The following is a 24,428-nucleotide window of genomic DNA, read 5'->3' as shown; positions in this document are numbered from 1 at the left end:
TAAATGTTTCATTGATTTGGAGGGTGTAACTCTGAACTGATTTTTTTTTTTTTTTTTTTTTTTAACTCAAGCTTAGCTCTGCCTGCTCAGGTCAAAGGAGCACACAAACTCAAACACCAGGTAAAGTTCAGGTACATCTTATCACAGTGCAAGAACAAAAGAGTGAACAAAGGCACATATTCCATTTATTTTAAGTTCTGGGAGCTTATTGTCTGACATAGTTAAGAAATATGGGTTGGTCATGATTTTGAAAATTTTCCTAGGGTCCCTATCTCCTATTATTCATTCCTCTTTCTAGCTATAGAATATGGTATTCTGTGATGGCAAACAAAACTGTTAGAAAAAAAATATCACCTTTTACCCTACTTTGGTAACACATTCTCACTGTCACACTCCAGACTATGTGTCCACAATCCCCTGCCCTTTCACTTCGCTGTATTGACCACTCCTAGTCAGGTTTTTGATTCCCTTGGGTCCACTCTTCCATATACTGTTTGCTATTCATTGACCAATCCATTGCTGTTTCCTTTGTTCACTTTTACTCTTTACCCAGCGAGAGTCCATGAACCATCATTATAATGATATTAGGGGCCCAGTGCACAAATTTGTGCACCTTGAAAGGAACTGTGGGCCGCGAGGCTGCAGTGGGCACAGGGGCGGGTCTTGGTCCATCCTCCGAGTCGCCGCCGAGGCCCCTGGTCCCCAGTCTGCTGGCAGCCCCGCTCTCCTGCCACCGCTGCTTTCATGCACTGAGGGTGCCAACCCCACTTGCACATGCTGATGGTGTGGAGCGATTGGGGCTGGTGCCAGCAGTGGGTGCAAGCGGGGCTGAGGGGGAGGTGAGGAAACCCTCAGGGGCAATTGGGGCTGGCCAGCAGCCACCACTCACACCCGCTGACGGTGCTGAGTGATCAGGGCTGGTGCCGGCAGCAGGTGCGCTCAGTGGGACCGTGACGCGCAGGAGCATATAATTTTCAGTAACCATCAGAGGCTCGCCCTGATGACAGCAACTGGCTCCCCACCTTGGTCTGGCGCCCCTACTCACCTGCTCCACCATCCCGCCGCAGCCAATGCCCACCATGTTCCACACTCTGCCGCCTGCTGCTGACACCCCCCATGTTCCCCATGCGCCTCCTAGCGATCGGTTGTTCCACCGTTCGGTCTATTTGCATTTTAGGGTTTTATATATATACTAGAGGCCCAGTGCACGAAATTCGTGCACGGGGGTGTGTGTCCCTCAGCCCAGCCTGCACCCTCTCCAATCTGGGACATTCCTCTCACAATCCAGACTGCTGGCTCCCAACTGCTCGCCTGCCTGCCTTCCTGATTGCCCCTAACCGCTTCTGCCTGCCAGCCTGATCACCCCCTAACCACTCCCCTGACAGCCTGATTGATGCCTAACTGCTCCCCTGCCAGCCTGATTACCCCTAACTGCCCTCCCCTGCAGGCCTGGTCACCCCTAACTGCCCTCCCCTGCAGGCCTGGTCACAGCTAACTGCCCTCCCCTGCAGGCCTGGTCCCTCCCCAACTGCTCTCCCCTGCAGGCCTGGGTCCCCCCTAATTGCCCTCCCCTGCAGGTTTGATCGCCCCCAACTGCCCTCCCTTGCAGGCCTGGTCCCTCCCAACTGCCCTCCCCTGTTGGACTGATCGCCCACAACTGCCCTCCCTGGCAGCCTGGGTCCCCCCCCTAACTGCCCTCCCCTGCTGGCCATCTTGTGGCGGCCATCTTGTGTCCACATGGGGGCAGCCATTTTGTGTGTTGGTCAATTTGCATATTACTCTTCTATTAGATAGTAGGATAGAGGCCTGGTGCATGGGTGGGGGCCGACTGGTTTGCCCTGAAAGGTGTCCCAGATCAGGGTGGGGGTTCCTTTGGGGCATGGGGTGGCCTGGGCAAGGGGCCTGTGGTGGTTTGCAGGCCAGCGAGGCCCCCCCGGCAACCCAAGCAGAGGCCCTGGTATCTGGGATTTATTTATCTTCTATAATTGCAACTTTGTAGCCTTGAGTGGAGCCAAGCCTCCTGCTTGCTCTGTGGCCGCAGCCATTTTTGTTGGGATTTATTTATCTTCTATAATTGAAACTTTGTAGCCTTGAGCGGAGGCCAAGACAGGCCAGGGCTGCAGAAGCTTGGCTTCCTCCATCGCCGGGGAAACCCAAGCCTCCTGCTCTCTCCACCTCCGTGGTCGCAGCCATTTTTGTTGGGATTTATTTATCTTCTATAATTGAAACTTTGTAGTCTTGAGTGGAGTCCAGGGCCGGCCAGGGTGTGTGGAAAGCTTGGCTTCCTTCATTGCTGGGGAAACCCAAGTCTCCTGCTCGCTCCATGGCCACATCCATCTTGGTTGGGTTAATTTGCATACTCGCTCCTGATTGGCTGGTGGGTGTGACGGAGGTGCGGTCAATTTGCATATTACTCTTTTATTAGATAGGACTAGTGGCCTGGTGCACGAAATTCATACACGGGATGGGAGGTTCCCTCAGCCAGGCTGCACCCTCTTACAATCTGGGACCGCTGGCTCCTAACCGCTCACCTGCCTGCCTGCCTGATTACCCCTAACTGCCTCTGCCTGCCTACCTGATTGTCCCTAACCCCTCTTCCTACCTGATGGCCCCTAACCTCTCTGCCTACCTGCCTGATCTCCCCTAACTGCCTCTGCCTGCCTGCCTGATCACCCCCAACTGCCTTGCCCTGCCGGCCCGATCACCCCCAACTGCCCTCCCCTGCTGGCCTGATCCCCCTAACTGCTCTCCCCTGCCAGCCTGATTGCCCCTAACAACCTCTGCCTCGGCCCCGCCACCATGGCTTTGTCCGGAAGGTCTCCCGGTCTAATTAGCATATTACTCTTTTATTAGTATAGACAGATTCTGACCAATACCCTAAATACCTTTGCTCCACTGTCATTTTGTTCCAGGTAGCTGGCAAACCCCAACCCTGAATGAAGCCTTCTATTGGCTTTCATCACACACTGATACCAAGTAGCTGAGGACTCTGGAGAAGGTCAACAGGCAGATATGTTATCACACTGTATGACCACCGACCTCTCTGAGGCTTCCACACTGCTAGGCAATCCTACCATGTTACTGGATGGTGTGATCCCTTTGCAACTATTCACTTATTTCAAACATTTTCAGCTTACTTCAAACCTTGGACTTCTGTTCCTCCCATCTCCATAGCAACTCACAGCAGAAGGCTTAGCCTACTAATCTGAAGGAGCTGTACTCATCCTATCCTTGCTTTCTCTTGAATATAACAGAGGAGCTATATACCCTTTCCCAGTGCTTTGAATGCTGCCCCTTTCCATCTTCTCAGGAATGTTATGCTGTTACTTATCTTTCTTCTCCTGTACAGATAACAGTTCCCTCTCAACTATATAGTTTTTCCATGGATTATTTAGTCTACTAGTGGCCCAGTGCACAAAATTTGTGCAAGGGGAAGGGAGATGTGTATCCCTCAGCCCAGCCTGCACCCTCTCCAATCTGGGACCCCTTGGGGGATGTCCCACTGCTGGTTTAGGCCCGATCTAGGGATTGGGCCTAAACTGGCAGTCAGACATCCCTCTTGCAATCTGGGACCGCTGGCTCCTGACCGCTGGCTCCTAACCGCTCACCTGCCTGCCGGATTGCCCCTAACCACTCTGCATGCCGGCCTGATCAACCCCAACTGTCACCCCGCTTCTGGCCTGACCACCCCTAACTGCCCACCCCTGCCAGACTGCTCACCCCCAACTGCCCCCCTGCCAGCCTTCTCGCCCCCAACTGCCCCCCACTACCAGCCTACTCACCCCCAACTGCCCCCCCGCTAGGCTTCTCGCCCTCACCTGCCCCCCCCACTGCCTGCTCACCCCAACTGCCCCCCGCCAGCCTTCTCATCCCCACCTGCCCCTCCCGCTACCTGCTCACCCCCAACTGCCCCCCCGCCAGCCTGCTCGCTCCCACCTGCCCCCCTTGCCAACCAGCTCGCCCCCAACTGTGCCACCTGCCGCCCTGCTCGCCCCCCACTGCCCCCCCGCCGGCCTGCTTGCCCCCCCTGCTGGCCTGCTCGTCCCCACCTGCTGCCCCCACCAGCCTGCTTGCCCCCAACTGCCCCCCCTGCTGGCCTGCTCGCCCCCACCTGCCGGCCTGCTCGTCCCCAACTGCCCTCCCCTGCCAGCTTGATCGCCCCGCCAGGCTTCTCGCCCTCACCTGCCCCACCCCACTGCCTGCTCACCCCCAACTGCCCCCAGCCAGCCTTCTCGTCCCCACCTGCCCCTCCTGCTGCCTTCTCGCCCCCACCTGCCCCCCCTTGCCGGCCAGCTCGCCCCCACCTGCCCCCCCTTGCCGGCCAGCTCGCCCCCAACTGCCCCCCCCGCCGGCCTGCTCATCCCCAACTGTGCCCCCCTGCCGGCCTGCTCACCCCCAACTGCCCCTCCCACCAGCCTGCTCGCCCCCACCTGCTCCCCCTGCCGACCTGCTCGCCCCCACCTGCCCTCCCCTGCCAGTTTGATCGCCCCTAACCGCCTCTGCCTCAGCCCCACCACCATGGCTTTGTCCAGAAGTACATCTGGAAGGTCTCCTGATCTAATTAGCATATTACCCTTTTATTAGTATAGATTGGAATTCCACCTGGAACTTCTTTGCAAGGAGGATCTTTTTTGCTAAAACAGTGAAACTTCTTTGCCCTTAAAAACATAAAGCCCCGCCGAAACCGGTTTGGCTCAGTGGATAGAGCGTCGGCCTGCGGACTGAGAGGTCCCGGGTTCGATTCCGGTCAAGGGCATGTACCTTGGTTGCGGGCACATCCTCAGTGGGAGGTGTGCAGGAGGCAGCTGATCGATGTTTCTCTCACATCGATGTTTCTAGCTCTCTATCCCTCTCCCTTCCTCTCTGTGAAATATCAATAAAATATATATAAAAAATAAAAAAATAAATTGTCAAAAAAAAAAAAAAAAAACATAAAGCCCCAAAGAAAGTCTCATAAAAGGAGTCCTGCATATACAATTAGGGCAAAAACAAGAACAGGTCATAAACTGATGTCACACATGTAACTGTGCAAACTAGTAATGCTGATGTTGCCAACATTTTCAGAAATAAAACTCATAGTTTCACCAAATTTTAAACCACTGTGATATTTTATATGCTTTACAATTTTTTACAAATTGACATAATAATGGGTATGTTTAAGGTGTACAATGTGTTGATTTCATATTTACCTACTGCAATAGGATCGCCACCTATCATTAGCTAACACTTCTATCACCTCACATAATATATAGCACACTTTACAATTAAGAGCTGTGCTAAAACTGTATAGGCAAGAAGAGGAGCAGAGTGTTATTTTAATAACCAGTAAGTCTGACAGCATGATTTTATGTTACTAGGTCTAGAAGAGGGAGAAAAGGGTGGGAGGAGAAAGCAACAAATGTCCCAGCTACAGCCTTTTTTAAGAACTAAAAATATTGCAGGATAAATACAGAACCGTAAGTAATACTTAAGAAGTAGGTTGGCAGCATAGTGATACATTTTTTATGACAAATTATTCACAGAAGGAACTTGACATTCCTAACCCCCAATACTCCCTTTGCCTGCAATGAGCAAGCAGTTAGAAACCAGCGCGGACATTCACCTGCGACATCCTTCCTTCAGAAGGTGCCACCTCTGTTCTGCCAGCACCACGGCTCCGCGGGGTTACAGCAGGCATTGCTACTGCGCTGAGCTGCCGGCAACTCTGATGTATTATTTAACTTGGTAATACTATTAAGATCTCTAAAGCGTTTTTGCGATGCGCTGGAATGAAAGATGCTCCATAAAATGAAGTTTATTATTAGTAGGCTTATAGCTCCCGGGCCTAAAATAAAGCCAAATTATAACTACAGAGACCTCAAAGGGAAAATCGGAAGCCACAAACATCTCCAACGCTGCCAAGTGGGCAGGGGCTGGGGGGGAGCGCCGAGGGGTCTTCCCCTGCGCCCGCTCCCCACCCAGACCAGTGACCAGCCTCTTCCGCCACCTCTCCCCGCCCAGCTTCCTCGGGGTCGAGGTGGGCCCTGGCTCCTCAGGGTCTCTCCTCGCCCACAGGCAGCCTCGCTCCGGTCCCAGCCTCCCGCAAGCTTTAGGATTCCTTCACTGGTGCCTCAGTTTCTTCCCGTTTCCAACCTGGACTTTTTTTTTAAAACCAGAATGAAGCTTGTTCCCCCGCGGCCCCTCACGTCGGGGGACTGTCTCCCCTTAACCTGCTTCCCGGTCCGGGACCCGCCAGCCCAGCCCAGGTCTCCTCGCCCCCGGCCACTTTCCTCCGCCGGCCCCCCGTACTCACCACCCGCCCCCGCGCGCCCGCCGCTCACCCGCGGACTCCCCGGTGTTGATCCAGTCGGGGTTGGCGATGCTGGCGATGGCGAAGATATCGGCGGCGAGAAAGAGACATCCTGAGATGATGGTCAGTTTATCCATCTCCCCGCCCCGCTCCCCCCACCCCCCGAGCCCCGGGCAGGCCGCGGCCTCACGCCTCGCGCCCCATGGGCCGCCGCCGGGGCCCGAAGTCCCCGCGCCGCTCGCGCCCTCCGCGCGCCCGGGACCAGCAGCCGCGGCGCGGCCCGCACAGCCGGATCCGCCGCCCGCCCCGGAAGTGCTCAGCGCGCCTGCCCCTCACCCGGAAGCGAAGCCGCGATGCGGATCCCGCCGCGTCCTCTGGCCTCCGGCGTCCGTCCCGCAGCGCTCGGCCCCCGAACTGCGCTTGGCCGCCCGGCGCAGGCCCCTGCGCGGCTCTGGCCTCCTCGGGCAGGCCACGCTTTCTTGCCAGTAATAATAATATTGCTCTCGTCGTAAATGACCTCTGGTTACAAGATGCCCTTCAGCCGCTAGCCTGAGACGCGGGGCGAGGGCGCCGGTCGGCTCGCTGGAGGCCCGCACAGCCCAGGTCACCTTGTGTCTGCCCTCTCCGTGCCGCCAGCTCGGGCTGCCCCAGGTCGAACAGAACCATCCACACCTACCGTGCGCCAGGGCCGGGGTGAACCTGGGAGACCAGGTCGCCGCTCTTTCGAAGCTGACATCCTGCTGAGAAAGAGACAGCAACGCGTTAAAACCTTGTCTTTAGAGATAATTTCAGGTGTTGATCTGTGAACTAAATTGGGGTCGGTCAGATGAGGGGACACGGAGGGTTACACTGAGACCGCCGAGGGCCTGAAGCCCTGACCTACGAAGTTCTGGGCAGGACCGTTCCGGCACACAGAGAAGCTAGTGCGCGCCCCGGGGCGCTGGGAGCTTGGGAAGACGGTGGCCTGTCCTCGGGCCCACAGGGCCTGGGGCTGGGGACCATGCTGAAGTTTGGATTGTATTCAAGGTGCAACCGGAGGGGTTTCAGCAAGAGAGATCTTATTTAATCTGTACATAGTATAGACTGTCGGAGGGAGGGGCAAGAATGAAAGCAGATATATCAGTTAACAGACCAAGTAGTCAAGGAGAGAGATGTTGCTTTGGCTGGGATGAGAATCGTGAAGATGGAGAAAAATGGACAATTTGTATGTTTCGTAGGCAGAGGGAATGAGTAACTGATAATGAGGTTGAAAAAGAGAACTCAGGAATGACTCCTAAATTTTTGGAGTAACCAGGTGTTTGGTGTACTACTTGGGGCCTACGGAGAAACATAGTGATAGATCCTCCCTTTCCCCAACTGGTGGGTGGAGTATGATTTCGGCTCCCTGTTGATTTTCTCACTTAGGTTGGATGGATAACCAGAAAAAAAACAACACACATTTGTTAGCAATTGTTGTCTATCATTCTATCGTTTTGCAATCTAGTGAGTTCCTTTTTTTGTTTTTGTGAGGTTTCCTTTTCTTTCATGGCTCATGGACCAAATCACCACTAACCTGACTTTGGATCCAGCTCTTTCTTCCCAGATAGTACCCATGCAGCACCCAAATGAGACACTTTCTTCCTAAATGCCACCTAGCTTATTTCTAGAAAGTCCTAGAAGAGTGACATCTGTCTCTATGCCTACATGTCCACAAAACTCAGCACATTTCAAATTCCACCAAATCAAACAGCCTTACAGAAGTGCACAGAGTTATCAGTGTCACCTCATAGATTGGGGAAGCAGCAGTTTGATTACTAGCCTAGAGACATTCCTGTTCAGTCCTGGGCCGTGTGTCTCAGTTGGTTGAGCATGGTCCCATGTACCAAGAGGACACCAGTTGGATTTCCTGTCAGGGCACATGCCCCGGTTGTGGGCCAGGTACCCAGTAGGGGGCGTGCAGGAGGAAGCCCATTGATGTTCCCATATGTTCTTTCATCAATGTTTCTCTCTCTTCCTCTTCTTACCTCTCTAAAAGCAATTAAGAACATTAAAAATAATTTAAAAATAGACATTCTTGTTCAAACATTGCTTTCTTAAGGGGAAAGATTTTGTTTTAAGTGTACCATTTTGCCACTGCCACTGGCACAAGCTAACTTCTACGGTATATTACAGGAATTCAGATATGCATGTCACATTATTGCAGGAGGTCTTCACTTTTTTATTTTAATTACTGGAGAACTTTGATGGAATCATTTTTGGCTTATTGTCTGGTGTTTCTATTGCCCAGTAATAGAAGAAACTCCAACTATACAGTTCTGAATTCTCAATGTCCGCTGATATTCACCACTGGAAAGTTGATGAGAATCCCTAGGTGAAATTTTGGAACAGTTTGCCTATTCGAACCCCAGCTGAGTGGAATGATTCTTACGTTTAAAAAATACAAGTATAAATTCTTCCTACCCAACAACACTTCCCAGGCCCACCTGCCTCTGCCCCTCCAAAAAAGTTTGTGGATTTAAGGTTAAAGCATAAAAAACAATCAGTACAGAGTTTAAAAACTTTAAACACTTTCAAATTTATTTTTAAATATATTTTTATTGATTTTAGAGAGGAAGGGGGAGGGAGAGAGAAACAATGATGAGAGAGAATCATTGATCAGCTGCTCCTGCATGTCCCCTACTGGGAATCAAGCCTGCAACCTGAGCATGTACCCTGACTGGAAATTGGACCGTGACTTCCTGGTTCATAGGTTGATGCTTAACCACTGAGCCATGCCAGCCGAGCAAAAATTTAAAACATTTTTTACCAGATAAATGGCTGCACATTATTACAGACAATGAGAGTGGAATAGGGGGGCAGACAGGGACCAAATACTATGTTTACAGTTTTCCCATTAATCCTATTTTCAGTCCCACATCTCTTTCTTGCCTCCCACTATCTGGTGTTTTACATCCCTAAGTCTCTGAGATCTATGGGACAGATCTCATGTCCCATAGATGAGATCCCTTCTCTATGTCTTAGTCTAGATCTTAGTTGAGGCAAACCCTAGGGGTTTGGGATAGGTGGTATGACAGAGGAAAACGAATACAGAACTATATTCTAGGCCAGTGGTCGGCAAACTCATTATCAACAGAGCCAAATATCAACAGTACAATTGAAATTTCTTTTGAGAGCCAAATTTTTTTAACTTAAACTATATAGGTAGGTACATTGTTATGAACTTAATTAGGGTACTCCTAAGCTGGCCTTTGCTAAAAACTCAAAGGGCCAAAGAGCTGCATGTGGCTCGCGAGCTGCAGTTTGCCAACCACTGTTCTAGGCCCACCCCTGCTGCTGACTTGAACTTGGGAAAGTCATGTCACCTCTCTGGGTCTCTTTCCCCCATATGACTTAAAAGAGTCAGGCACTCTGCTTTAATGATAGAACCTCTAAGCAAAGCAGCTGGCACTCTTCCGACAGGATGAGCCAGGAGGCTTCTTAAAGGCAGAAAGTCCTTGGGGACCCAGAAGAACATAGAAGGCCCCAGGAGGGAGCTATGCTGTCAGCCTGAAGTCATAAACAGCCATTCTGCACTGTTAAAGGGCTGTGAACACAATGTGCTTTATCTTGATGGATGGTAGGCAGAAGCTGGATCCAGATGGGACCTCTGGGAAAGCTGTGGAGGGGGCTGTGCAATCACTCTTTGAGGAATCTCTTTGGCCTGACAGGATAAGGAACCCGTTGCCTCCCTGGGGTTTAAGTTGACCATGTGGGCCAAGAGCAAGCTGGATGTGCCACACTCATCCAGGGTTTCTGGGATTAGATACAACTAAAAAGCCACATCCAGAAGTTAACAGCTTGTTCCTTGTGTTCAAGTCTCTCTGTTGCGCAGATTGGTAGAGCTGACTCTGAAGCAGGACATTGTCGATTAGTGTGCAGGGACTTAGGGAGTGTTCTCAGGATCAACTGTGGGGGAAGGGAGCAAGCAGGACTGAGCAGAGGAAGCAGTTGCAGGGGTGCAGTCATGGGCTCTGACAGGCCCCCAGGGAGCTCTGAAGCTGGATGGCTATTTAGGGTTGTTACCTGAGTAGAGAGGCCAAGCCTTTGTATGTCTGCATGGACCAGTCACTACCTTGGGTAAGGTGGCTCTCAGCCAAGGACAATTCCTTGAGAGGCTGGCAGCCCACCTTACTACCATCCCAGTGGCTGGGGAATCGTGCTTGAGGCCTGGAGGGGGACTAGGCAGCACACTAGCATTTGCAACAATGACCCACGGTGCTGCTGCTACACTTTTCAATTTGGAGAGCAGCACCTTCAGGACCCCGGTGGGTGTCCTTTCCTGCAGGAAACTTATAAGAGAAAGAGGAGTGGAACACACTAGAGCTCCCACTGCTGCTGCAGCTCACCTTGAGGCAGAACTGACATTTATGTTATTTCCCTCCTCTCCTGTCATCCTTGATTCCTTGAACCCTCTGCCTGCACTTCTGATGACCTATGTGGTGGGAGACCTAGACTACCATCCCTGCGGAGTTTAAGCCCCTGGTTGCCATGCACTTCTCAGGCTGTGGCTGCTGTATTTGTCTGTTTACTGTCAAAATAGGGCAAGGGACACCCACATGGGTTGTGTGGGTGCCAAATCATTCCATTTTACTAATGGCGAAAAATTGAATCATCTAAGTGCTTGCCTGTCTGCTGTGGGTGGGGTCCTCATTGTTATCTGGAATCATCCAGCTCCCTAATCCCATTGTAGCATCTACGCTTTCAGACCGCCCCAGCTGCTGGTGCAGGTGGGTATTCTGGGAAACACTCTGACTTGCAGGGTGTTTATTGGGACTGTGTTTGGGACCCAGACCTGTCGGGGGAGGGAAGGAAATAGGACCAGGCAGAAGTCAGGTTTCAGTGCAGGCACAGGTGGTCCTCAGTGAGCCCCAGAGGGAGCTCTGAAGCTGGGTGGCCCTCCAGAGTTGTTTGAGTTTGGCTGAGGGAGCAAGTTTTTACCCTGCATTGACCAGTTGCTGGTTGCTGGCTGACCTTGGAAGGTGTGAACTTGGGCAAGAAGCTCTCTTCAGCTAGCAGCAGGAGTGAGGTGGAGGGCAGGGGAGTCCTTCAGTCCTGAAGGGGGACCTGGATGGCACAGTATAGCATCCATGACAGTTTGTACCCTGCAGTTCCAACCATTAGTGTGATCCTGGCATCCCCTCAGAAGCGTTTTCAGCCTGGGTTGGAGGGGAAGCAGGTGGAGCCCCACCCGGAGGTGCTCTCCTCACAGAACCTGCGATAATGCCATGCCTCATTCCCACAGACGCTCACCATTCCCCTACACACAGGAAAATGGAGAAGGGTGTGCTTTTTGCAAGAATTACTGGCACCTGGACGGAGGCTTCACCAGATAATCTGGAAGATGAAACAGGCTATTCTCCGTTATGAGAAGCCACCCGCAGGAGAACCCCGGAGTTGGGAGTAGTGGGGAACAGGATGGCTCTGTTCATTGCCCTTTGTACCAGCCTTTGCGACACAGGACTGACCAACAGGCAATCTGCCCTGGTGTGTTGCCTGGGTAGTTCCGCCTCTCTGCACTGTGCCTGCCACCCGCTGGGTGCTTGATTGCTCTTGGTTGAAGGCAGGAGGGCAAGGTGCTCAGTCTCTCAACCTCATCAAGTGGGGAGGACAACAGGACCTACCTCGTTCTGTTGTTTTCTATTTCTTCTAGAATTTATTTTTGAGAATTTATATTTTCCTAAAACTGTCCATTCCATCAGTGTTTAAATCTCCATTCCAAGAGGTAGAGCCCTTGTTGTGTCCTCAGCATCAGCGCAAACTGAAGAGCAGGCTTCTGTCTGCGTGGACCTCTGTGGGAGGAAAGGGTTTTTGGGAAAATGGTAAAAATTCCTCTCCAAACTGCAACTCGTTTTTACAGATCACCCTTGGCTTTTTCTCATTCAAAATATCCATGGAAAAAGCGAAGTTTCAAAGCAGTTGGAATTGTTGATGTAACAGTATTTAAAATGCCGTTATTCGGAGGAGGCAGCTGGGGAGTCTGTGTTTGCTGAGATCCTTCTCTGGGAACATTTCACATCTTAAGACCCGCCCCCTGCTTCTTCCACTCGCCCCATTTGAATGGCTTTTCAAGAATGGATGCGAACCCACCGCGAGCCGCACTATACTGTTCCCTGCAGAAGTTTTGTTTTTCTCCGCCAGAACTTTTCACTCCGTTTCCCAGGGCCCACTGAAGCCTTTGGTGACAGCACTGCTGCCCCACTTCGAGCTGTCAAGGTCGCGAGGCCCCTGGGGCAACCCTTGGCGCAGGGCCCGGGTCTCCTCGCCGCCCCGCCCCGCCTCGCCCCGCGGTGAGTGGTGGGAGCACATGCGCACTCGGGCTCCTCGAGCCTCAAGGGTTCCAGACAGTTGGGAGTTGGACCGACCTGGGCTCGGGCTCTGGCTCTGGCTCCGGCTCCAGCTCCAGCTCCAGCTCCAGGAGGCCCTCCTGACGGCTTGACCTTCCGGGGCCATGAAGAAGGCCGTCTCCAAAAGCAGAAAAGGTGACTGGGGAGTGGGAGAGGATTGACCAAGCATTCCTCATTCTCCTGCTCTGTAAAATGGGAGCGCCACCCTCTTGGCCTCTCGCCACCATTTGTTTACCAGACTATCATTTACATACAGTAAGAGCCCCGGGTTTCAGTGTACAGGTCTGTGAGTTTTGACAGTCGCATACCCACCTTTAAGGACCACGGTGGTCAAAAGGCTGCGCCTTGGCCTATCCTTTCCCTCACCCCAGCTCCTGCTCTGTTTCTAGTTTTGCCCTTTCCATGGAATGTCATAACATGGGATCATATAGCATGGAGTCTTTTGAGTCTGGCTTCTTTTACTTAACTCTGCTATCCTTTGAGACAGTAGAGCATATCACAAGGACATTTCATTTGCAAGCTGGAGTTGGGAGGGAAGCCCTGCTTAAGAGGCCACTCTGTATGCCCAGGAACCAAAGGCCCAGGAGACCCTTCTCTCCGAATCGTCCCTACAATCTTGCAAAGCCACTGAAGTCGGGTCCTCTTTGACCTAGGTTGCCTTATTTTGCAGACAGAGAGATTGGAGATGGGCCAGGGCACTTGCTTGGCAGAAAGGGCGTAGAGGAGGGCAGGCAGGAGAAGCAAAGGCAGGGCAGTTCCCCACAGTTCCCCACAGCTGGGGTGTGGGAGAAGTGGAAGCCCCTTCCTCAGGAGGGGGAGATCTCCCGGGCCCCCAAATACCAGTCACATGGACTTAGTAAAGACTTGGCGAGTAGCAGTTTGTCATTTGTCCTTAAAGAAAAGTGGTGTGTGTGTGTGTGTGTGTGTGTGTGTGTGTGAGAAACGCTGGAAAAATGTGCAGAAAACACATCTCACCAGAAGCTCCTGTGTAGTGAAAATGAGTTTCCCTAAGCTTCCTCTTGTTTTAAATCACTGCTTAGTCTGAAACTTTCTTGTGATGTTCAGTTCTGTAGAAAACCTATTTCAAACCCTCCCACTACCCATTGTCCAGTTTCTTCCCCAAATGCTTTTATCCTACTGTGCATTTACACTCATGGTCATGAATGCTTGGGTGATTGCAGTAACACCTTCATTTCTCAAGTCCACTCTGGACCCCCTAGTCTGTGCTCCACACAGAAGCAGGAGGGTTCCTTTTTTAAAAAAATGCAAATTGTATTGTGTTCTGTGAAAACAGCTTCTAGCTTTTCCAGTTAGGTAAAGGAGTCAGGTCTGCCCTGCCTTTGCTTCTCCTGCCTGCCCTCCTCTACGCCCTTTCCTGCCTCTGAACCTTGATCTCATTTGCTCCCTTTCACCTTCTTTGCATAAATATTTCTGATTAGTCCTTTCGACCTCAATCAAATTTTACCTCCTCTGTGAAGCCTGACCTGCCTTCCCCACAGGAGACCTTGACCTCCTATTGGTCTCCCTGAGCTTTCTGTGCCTTTCCTTCATGACCTGTGTCACAGCTGTTATTCATCATCTGCTTACTTGACTAATGGATATCTGTCTCCTCCACTAGGTGGGAAGATCTGTGAGGGCAGACACTTCTGATTCAATAAATATTTGTTAAGTGAATGGATAATGATAGCTAACGTTAATTAAACATTCACAGTGTGCTAATTTCACTGCCTTATTTAATTCTCATTACAACCCTCTGAGGTGGACATTTACTATCCTCGCTTTACTGATAAGGAAACTGAGGAATGGTGATGTTAACTGCCCTAGAGGTCTACTTTAGAGCACCAGTGACGACTGTCATACTGCTATTTAGATGAAGGTCTAAAACACATCTCCCTCTCTTTATCAGAAACACAAGTCAGCCTCAAGATCAAGTCATCTGTGCACAACTTGAGCAAAACTCAGAAGACCACACTCCCTGTGGGCACCCTGGGGTTAGGCCTGATAATCATCCAGCATGGGCCTTACCTCCAGATCACCCACCTCCTCAAGAAGGGGGCTGCAGCCAGGGATGGAACACTTCAGCCAGGTGACTGTGGGTCCCCGTGCCTCCAGTCCACGCACCCCTGCCTCCCTCCCACCTGCCTTCATGGAAGCTCAGGTTATTAGGTTTTAGCGTAAATGGTTATGACGATGATGACATTGAGAGCTTCCTATGGGCCAGCCAGTTGCTATCACTTATATAACCCTCCATATTGTGCATTATTTAGTCTTTGAATTCTCACAATAACCCTCTAGGTAGAAACTATTATCATCCCCCTTTGATAGGTGAGGAAACTGAGGCTCAGTGAGTCCCTGGTCCAGTTTCACCCCCATCTGGCAAGTGTAATGCAAACACAGGCACAGTGTCACTGCAGAGCTCATGGATCTCTGTGGGGAAAGATTTCTTCCCTGGTAGGCAGTATTGATCATTATTAACATTTATTATTATTATTTTAAATGTATCTTTATTGTTGAAAGTATTACAGATGCTCCTTCACTATTTTTTGAGATTATTTAATTTTATTTTTTAAAAAATCTTTATTGTGGAAAGTATTACATATGTCCCCATGACCCCCCCACCCCCCGCTGCCATTGACCTCTAATCTTTATTATTTCCTTCCTTCTTACTTACTCTGGGTTTTTCTTGTTGTTTTCTTTCTAATTCTTTAAATTGTAGGGTGAGATAGTTTATTAATAATTTTTCTTGTTTTTTGATGAATTTCTTTCTCAGGACTGCTTTTGCTGTGTCCCAGAGATTTGGGGTTGTGTGTTCATTTTCATTTGTTTCCAGGAAGTTTGATTTCTTTCTGGATCTCATTGGTAACCCATTCATTGTTTAATAACATGCTTTTTAGCCTCCATGTGTTTGAATGTCTTGGAGTGTATTTACCAAAGTTTATTACCAATTTCATTCCATTGTCATTTTATTTCAGCCTTCTTGAACTTGTGGAGACTTTTTTGTGTCCTAACATATGGTCTATCTTTTTTTTTTTTTAAATATATTTTATTGATATTTCACAGAGAGGAAGGGAGAGGGACAGAGAGTTAGAAACATCAATGAGAGAGAAACATTGATCAGCTGCCTCCTGCACACCTCCTACTGGGGATGTGCCCGCAACCAAGGTACATGCCCTTGACCGGAATCGAACCTGGGACCTTTCAGTCCGCAGGCCGACGCTCTATCCACTGAGCCAAACCGGTTTTGGCCATATGGTCTATCTTTGAGAATGTTCCATGTGCACTTGAGAAGAATGTATATTCTGCATCTTTGGGGTGCAATGTTTTTTTTTTGTTTGTTTGTTTTAAAAATATATTTTATTGATTATTTTACAGAGAGGAAGGGAGAGGGATAGAGAGTCAGAAACATCGATGAGAGAGAAACATCGATCAGCTGCCTCCTGCACACCCCCCACTGGGGATGCACCCGCAACAAAGGTACATGCCCTTGACCGGAATCGAACCCGGGACCCTTCAGTCCACAGGCCGACGCTCTATCCACTGAGCCAAACCAGCTGGGGCTGGGGTGCAATGTTTTATAAATGTCAATTAAATCCATCTGGTCCAGTGTGTCATTTAGAGTCACTGTTTCCTCGTTAATTTTTTGTCTGGAAGATCTCCAAAAGGTTTGTAAAAATATATATTTAGGTGCTCCTATATTGGGTGCATATATGTTTACTAGGGTTATATCCTTTTGTTGGATCGATCTCTTTAGTATTATGTAGTGACCTTTGTTGTCTATTGTGATGGCCTTCATTCTGAAGTCTATTTTGTCAGATATGAGTATTGCTACTCCAGCTTTTTTGTTCTTTCCATTGGCATGGAAAATTTTTTTTCATCCCTTCCTGCTCATCCTGTGTGAGTCTTTTGTTCTGAGTTGAGTATCTTATAGATAGCATATAATTGGGTCATGTTTTGTATCCATTCAGCTATCCTATGACTTTTGACTGAAGAATTTAATCCATTTACATTTAAGATTATTATTGATGGGTACTTATTTATTGGCATTTTAATTCTATATGCCTAGGTTTCTCTCTCTCTTCTCATTACAGCAGTCCATTTAACATTTCTTTTTTTTTTTTTTAATAACAGTATATTTTATTGATTTTTTGCAGAGAGGAAGGGAGGGGATAAAGCGTTAGAAACATTGATTAGCTACCTCCTGCACACCCCCTAACTGGGGATGTGTCCGCAACCAAAGTACATGCCCTTGACCGGAATCGAACCTGGGACCCTTCAGTCCACAGGCCAACACTCTATCCACTGAGCCAAACCGGTTAGGACCATTTAGCATTTCGTGAAGTGCTGGTTTGGCAGTAATAAACTCTTTTAGCCTTTTTTTTTTTTTTTTTTTTTTTTGGTCTGGAAAGCTCTTTATTTCACCACCTATTTTGAATGATAGCATTGCTTGGTATAGTAATCTTGGTTTCAGATCCTTGCTTTTCATTGCCTTGAATACTTTATGCCATTTTCTTCTGGCCTGTGGAGTTTCTGATGAAAAATCAGGTGTCAGCCTTATGGGAGCTCCTTTGTAGGTAACAAATTGAATTTTTCTTGCTGCCTTTAAGATTCTCTCTTTGTCTTTAATTTTTGGCATTTTAATGATGATGTTTCTGGGTGTGGGCCTGTTTGGGTTCTTCTTGCTTGGGACTCTCTGTGCCTTCTGGACTCGTGTGACTTTTTCCTTCACCAAGTTAGGGAAGTTTTCTGCTATTATTTCTTCAAACACATTCTCTATCCCTTCCTCACTTTCTCCCCCTTTTGGTAACCCTATGATGTGAATATTATTACATTTCATGTTGTCCCACAGCTCCCTTAAGCTGTCCTCTGGTTTTTAAATGTTTTTCTTTTTGGCCCTCTGATTGATTTTTTTCTACCCTGTCTTCTAATTCACTGATCTGATCCTCAGCTTTCCCTAATCTGCTATGTATTCCTTTCTATGTGTTCTTTATTAGTGCTATATCATTCTTCATTTCCGACTGGTCTTTTTTCATAGTTATTATATTTTTTCTCATGTTGTGCAGCATCCTTGCCTGAATTGTATATCTGATAGATTATTCTGAACTGTATATTTATCTCCATTTCTTTTATCTCTTCTTCTAGAGAATTCTCTTGTTCTTTCATTTGGGGCTTATTATTATTATTTTTTTTTGTCTTCCCATTTTTGCTGCCTGTTGGGTTGTGTCTGTGTGTTAGGTAGATCTGCTACAACTCACAGAGACCCACCTCTATCTGCAGTCTGATTCTTATTCAGTCTTGATTAGTCTTAAGCAATCAACCACAGTTAAAGGGGCATGCATTTTTTTCCAACATGTTGGTGAAATTGCTTCCCCTGCAGACAAAGCAATTTGGATAATAAAGATCTGCCAGAGAACAATGTTCTCTGCAGTGTGTGGGGATGACTCAGCACAGGAAACTGGGGTGGTTGTCTTCTGAGCTCCAACCCCAGAGCCCTCACCCTTGGATTCTGCTTATGCAGCTCTAGTCCACTCTGCCCTTCCTCTGCTGGAGCCCTAGGTTAGTGGCTGCACACGAAATTTTGTGCATTGGCCCTTTAAGAGGGTGCCTGCATTTCCAGCCATCTCTCCCTGGCAAACAGTAACACTGCTGCTTTTCACAGCCTGATGTCATGTGGGCACCTTTCTCAGTTCTGGTGCTCTGGGTTGGAGGGACAAGCTTGGGGTTTAGACCCCAGAGTTCTCAGTGGGGTCCTCCCCACAGCTAAGATATCCCTCTGGAATTTCAGCTGCTGTCTGTGGGCACCTGGCTAGCCCTTTCACACCTCTGCCCTTCTTTGTGGCTTCCCTTTCTGTCCTTGGTTATCAGGGTTCTCTCCAGCTAGTATTCAGTTGATTATTTAGGATGGTTTTTCTGTATTTCAGTTATAATTCCAGTTCAGTCCTGGGAGAGCATCAGTGTAGCTTCCACCTACTCCACCACCATTTTGGAATCTCCGATATCCCCTTTTTTACCCATTGACCCCTTCTAACCTGTACTCATTAACATTTAGATGTATGATTTCATTCTAGCCTCCTGAAGAAGATTATGCATTAAATTACCTTGCAGCCCTGGCCAGTGTGGCTCAGTTGGTTGGGTGTCATCCTGTACAATGAAAGTTTGCTGGTTTGATTCACAGTGAGGACACATACCTAGGTTGTGGGTTCAGTCCCCAGTGGGGGTGCATATGGGAAGCAACCAATAGATATTTCTCTCATACATTCTCTCTCCTTTTCTCTCTTCCCCTCTCTCTCCAAAATCAGTAAAACATATCCTCAGGTGATAATTTAAAAAACACACAAAAGATCTTACAGATAAGGAATCATATATTTAGAAACCTGCCCATGCTCACACCAAGGAGCAAGGATTTGAACCCTCTCTGTTATACTCCATAGTCCAAAGGCTTTATCAGTACCCCCCTGCTTCTCTTGTCTTTGGGTGAATCAGTTTTCTATCCAATTTAATTTTTTTTTTCAAAATATATTCTATTGATACTTTACAGAGAGGAAGGGAGAGGGATAGAGAGCTAGAAACATCGATGAGAGAGAAACATCGATCAGCTGCCTCCCGCACACCTCCCACTGGGGACGCGCCCGCAACCAAGGTACATGCCCTTGACCGGAACCAAACCCGGGACCCCTCAGTCCGCAGGCCGACGCTCTATCCACTGAGCCAAACCGGTTTCGGCTCTATCCAATTTAAGATGTGTTTTCCCAGTACCTGCTCTGGACCTAGTGCTGTGCTCAGGAGTCAGGGCTGCACAATGGGATGGTAATGTGGTGAGTAGAAAAACCATTCAGCATTAGCTGGACTGCCACTTTCTAGCTCTATGGCCTTGGAAAAAGTCACTTAACTTTTGAGGCCTCAGTCACTTTATCTCTAAGTAAACCACCTTTGCCAGAGATCAATGAGACTTGATAATTTTTATAATAGTACTATGAAAACTACAGTGCTATAGAAATACTGGCAATCATTTCTCTTAGGCTGGTCTTAGAGGGTTTCTAGACATGCCTTTGTAAATTTTCATTTTTAAAAATATATATTTTATTGATTTTTTTTACAGAGAGGAAGGGAGAGGGATAGAGAGTTAGAAACATCGATGAGAGAGAAACATCCATCAGCTGCCTCCTGCACACTCCCTACTGTGCCTGCAACCAAGGTACATGACCTTGACTGGAATCTAATCTGGGACCCTTGAGTCTTCAGGCCTACGCTCTAGCCACTGAGCCAAACTGGTTAAGGCTAAATTTTCATTTTTAAAAATATTTTTATTTTTAGAGGGAGGGGGAGAAAGAGGGAAACATTGATATGAGAGCTGCCTCCTGCAGGGGATCAAGCCCAAAACCTGGGCATGTGCCTTGACTGGGAATCAAACCAGCAACCTTTTGGTGAATAGGATGACACCCAACCAACTGAGCTACACTGGCCAGGGCATAGACTTGTGTCATTTTTTAAATAAAAAATGATTGTGGTACAGGAACCCAGTGGATTAAACCACTGGTTTGCAACTCTGGTTACCTATTAGAATCACCTGGAGAGCTTTTAAAATTAAGATGCCTGGGCTGAAACTACCAAGAGTTTCCGAATCAGTTGGTTTGGGCTAAGGATAAGGGAGTTCATGTGTTTTTTCGGTTTATTTGTTTTTAAATATTTGTATTGATTTCTATGAGAGAGGAAGGGAGAAAGAGAAGCATCAATATAAGAGACTGAAACATCAATTGCTGCCTCCCGCATGCTTCCTTCCAGGGATGGAGCCTGCAAACTGGGCGTGCCCTGACCAGGAACCAAACCAGCAGTCCTCTGTGCACAAGACGATGCCAACCAACCAAGCCACACCAGCCAGGGCGGGCAGTTCACTGTGTAAAAGCTCCTTGGGTAATTCTAACTGCAGCTCAGGTTAGAAGCAGTGGATTAAAGAAGAAAGTATATAAATATCCTATTATGAAACAGTTTACTTCACCTTAAAATGCAAAACGTTTTCTCCATGCATCACTATTTGGGGCTGGGGGACAAACTGCCAGAGAGTCTGTATTTTCCAGACTGAAGGCACTCCAGCACAGATCCTATGAGCTCTACTTGTTCCCCTCGGCTCCTCTAGGGTCAGGTGACAAGTGCTGGTGATAACCAGGATGTACACTCCCTGGATTGGCTAGGAGTGTTTTCATGCTCACGAAACAGAATCTCATGTTGGGGCTACAGTTAGTGGGGTCCTTGAAGTCAGACGCAGTATGGAATTCATCTTTGAAATCCAGGACTTACCTTCAGTACTGGCACATTGATTATGTCTGTGCTTAATAAATGAATAATAATTGAGTATTTGTCCTTGGTATTGTATAAAGTGTTTCTACATTATCTAATTTAACCAGTTAACTGCCACAATATTTTGAATTTAATTAAAAAAGATCTACTGCTTGCATCTATAGATGCTTATGGTTTATTTTTACAATACTCCTGGAAGGTAGATTATGAAATATAGAGGCTTAGAGAAATGAAGAAACTTAATACACAGAGCTGAGTGGTTAGAGGTGTCTGCCTAGGAAGCCCCTACCTTTGATTAGAAATGAGATTTTAACATAGAGGAAGTCCAGTTTCCCAATTCTCTTCATGGCAATTCAGCCACTTCTCCTCAGGGTGTAGGCTTCAAAGACTGTAATTTATTCCTTTTGACAATGATTGAAATTTTTAGAGGTGATAGTCCTAAAAACTTGCTATTTCTTTGACTTCATTACTTTTCAGACCCATTCTCAACAATGTACTTTATATTTTTCTCCTTTGGTGTTTCATAACGGGGTTTCATCTTGATTTCCTAATTTAGTTTAGTGTTAGCTTATTCTGGCTAAACTTTAAATTTCTTTTGACCAGGATATCTTTAGCAGGCTCTGATACCCAGAGTCTTAAGAAATTAAAATACATAGCTTTGAAAATAAATACAAGTCATGTACTGACTGCCATTCTTACCAGGCCACATTCACTTAGCATTCCCTGAATGCCTACTGTGTGCAGGCATCCTGCTAGGCACTGGGATATAATGGTGAGCCAAACAGATGTGGTCTTACACCAAATGGAGCTTATGGAACTTACAGCCTAGTTGGGAGAGGGGGAGAAAAATAAATCAATCTATTTTTTAGTAGTGGATTTTTTATTGGATGAAGTGGGGGCTCCTTTTCCCCACTGGGTGCTGGGGGTGGAGTCCTTATGATATCTTGAGAAAAATAATTTTTGAGACTTGGCACAGGGAGACTGAGTGATTTTTATTTGCCTGGAATTATACCCCTGGGTTTCCAAAGTCCCATTTCCCTTGGTCCAGTCACAGAAGATATGTAGCTGGGGTTCCAGTAAAGCTAGAGGCAAAGCTAGTATCCAGAGTTTCCTCTCCATATTGGAGCTGGGTCCAGTTCAGCATCAGGCTGGCTGCAGTCCATTTATGCATTGTGGGTAGAGTCCGCATGGCTATGGGTGATGTGGGTGAATGGCAAGGGAGTCCCACAAACTCAGAGTCACACAAGTCCCAAGAGTCCTGAGAAGAGTAAGAGCACAGAGAGCACAAGAAAGCAAATTCCTTTGTTCAGGGGATTAAATATTCCAAATCTTCCTGAACTTGCAGTGGCCACATCCATTCTAGTCAACCATCTCTGTCCCCAGAGGTGTGATTGACAGTAAGCACCTTTGCTAGTCCTCCCAACTTTATTGGGCATGCATCTATCTCCCCTTTGTTGGACCCCTGGGGAGTATAAAGTTGTAGCTTCCTGGTGAAGCTGCCCAAATGACATGCCCAAAATATTTGGCCTTCCCTTTGCTCCTTTCCTATCTATCCTATCTAATAAAAGAGTAATATGCAAATTGACCATATCTCCACTAAACCTACCAACCACGCCCACCAGCCAATCAGGAGGGAATATGCAAATAAACCCAACCAAGATGGCTGCAGCCACAGAGAGCAGGAGGGAGGCTCGGGTTTCCCTGGCAATGGAGGAAGCCAAGCTTTCCGCCTGCCCTTGCTGGCCCAGGCCTCCACTCAATGCTACAAAGTTTCAATTATAGAAGATAAATCCCAACAGAAATAGCGGCAGCCATGGAGCTGGAGAGAGCAGGAGGCTAGGGTTGCCCACAGCGACGGAGGAAGCCAAGCTTCTGCAGCCCTGGCCTGCTTTGGCCTCCGCTTAAGGCTACAAAGTTTCAATTACAGAAGATACATAAATCCCAACAGAAATGGCTGCTGTCATGGAGCGAGCAGAAGGCTTGGCTCCGCTCCAGGCTACAAAGTTTCAATTGTAGAAGATAAATAAATCCCAGATACCAGGGCCTCTGCTTGGGTCGTCGGGGGGGCAAGGCCGGCCTGCAAACCACCACAGGCCCCTCACCCAGGCTGCCCCACACCCCAAGGGAACCCCCACCCTGATCCGGGACATCCTTCAGGACAAACCAGCTGGCCCCCACCTGTGCACCAGGCCTCTATCCTATCTAATAAGAGTAATATGCAGATTGACCATCACTCCAACACACAAGATGGCTGCCCCCATGTGGTCAAAGATCTTGCCCCCATGTGGACACAAGATGGCCACCACAAGATGGCCAGCAGGGGAGGGCAGTTGGGAGCAACCAGGCCTGCAAGGGAGGGCAGTTGGGAGGGACCAGGCCTGCAAGGGAGGGCAGTTAGGGGTGATCAAGCCTGCTGGGGAGGGCAGTTAGGGGTGACCCGGCCGGCAGAGGAGGGAAGTTGGAGGTGACTGGGTCTGCAGGGAAGGGCAGTTCAGGGGGACCCAGGCCTGCAGGGAAGAGCAGTTGGGGGTGACCAGGCCTGCAGGGGAGGGCAGTTAGGGGTGACCAGGCCTGCAGGGGAAGGCAGTTAGGGGCAAACAGGCTGGCAGGGGAGCAATTAGGCATCAATCAGGCTGTCAGGGGAGTGGTTAGGGGGTGATCAGGCTGGCAGGCAGAAGTGGTTAGGGGCAATCAGGAAGGCAAGCAGGTGAGCAGTTGGGAGCCAGCAGTCCTGGATTGTGAAAGAGATGTCTGACTGCCCATTTAGGCCTGATCCCAGTGGGCAGTCGGACATCCCTCGAGGGGTCCCAGATTGGAGAGGGTGCAGGCTGGGCTGAAGGACACCCTCCACCCCGTGCATGAATTTCATGCACCGGGCCTCTAGTATATATATAAAAGCCTAAGTGACTGGCCTACTGGTAGCTTTGACGTACATGACCAACAGGGGGCAGATGCTCAATGCACAATTTGCAGGCAGGTAGGGAAAGAAGCCTTGTTTTATTGCAAAGTGCTTTGTTATTTTTACTTCATTACTTTAAAAAAAAAACTTTCTGTTGAAAGTATTACATACGTCCCCCTTTCCCCTGTTGACCCCTTCCAGCCCTCCCAGCTCCCCTACCCCAGCCCTTCACCACCCTATTGTCTGTGTCCATGGGGTATGCATATATGCATACAATTTCTTTGGTTGATCTCTTCCTACCCACCCACCCTCTCCCACCTTCCCTCTGAGATTTCACACTCTGTTCCATGCTTCCATGTCTCTGGATCCACTCCGTTCATCAGTTTATTTTGTTACTTAGATTCCACATATAAGTGAGATCATGTGATACTTGTCTTTCTCTGACTGACTTATTTTACTTAGCATAGTACTCTCCAGGTCCCTCCATGCTGTCTCAAAGGGTAAGAGATTCTTCTTTTTTACTGCTCTGTAGTATTCCATGGTGTAAATGTACCACAGCTTTTTTATCCACTCAACTACTGATGGG

General features: G+C 48.6%; 2 protein-coding genes across 3 annotated transcripts in view; one reads left to right on the top strand and one right to left on the bottom strand.

Annotated features, from left to right (window-relative positions):
- Positions 1-6,525, bottom strand: part of MOSMO (modulator of smoothened) — a 69,407-nt gene extending 62,882 nt beyond the window's left edge. For both annotated transcript variants that reach the window (XM_080680737.1, XM_080680738.1), the window contains exon 1: positions 6,321-6,525. In XM_080680737.1, coding sequence (XP_080536863.1) covers positions 6,321-6,426 — 106 coding nt within the window. In that variant the 5' untranslated portion in view covers positions 6,427-6,525. The remainder of the gene's footprint in view (positions 1-6,320) is intronic.
- Positions 6,526-12,755: 6,230 nt separating this feature from the next.
- PDZD9 (PDZ domain containing 9) overlaps positions 12,756-24,428 on the top strand; it is a gene marked incomplete at both ends in the record, with an annotated part of 36,685 nt that continues 25,012 nt past the window's right edge. The window contains 2 exons of the mRNA XM_080677418.1: positions 12,756-12,786; positions 14,558-14,737. Coding sequence (XP_080533544.1) covers positions 12,756-12,786; positions 14,558-14,737 — 211 coding nt within the window. The remainder of the gene's footprint in view (positions 12,787-14,557; positions 14,738-24,428) is intronic.

This window comes from Plecotus auritus (genome assembly GCF_963455305.1).
Source record: "Plecotus auritus genome assembly, chromosome: 7".
In the NCBI taxonomy this organism is placed as follows: domain Eukaryota; kingdom Metazoa; phylum Chordata; class Mammalia; order Chiroptera; family Vespertilionidae; genus Plecotus; species Plecotus auritus.
The sequence above is the reverse complement of the archived record's forward strand: the minus strand, read 5'-3'. Positions and strand labels throughout refer to the sequence as shown.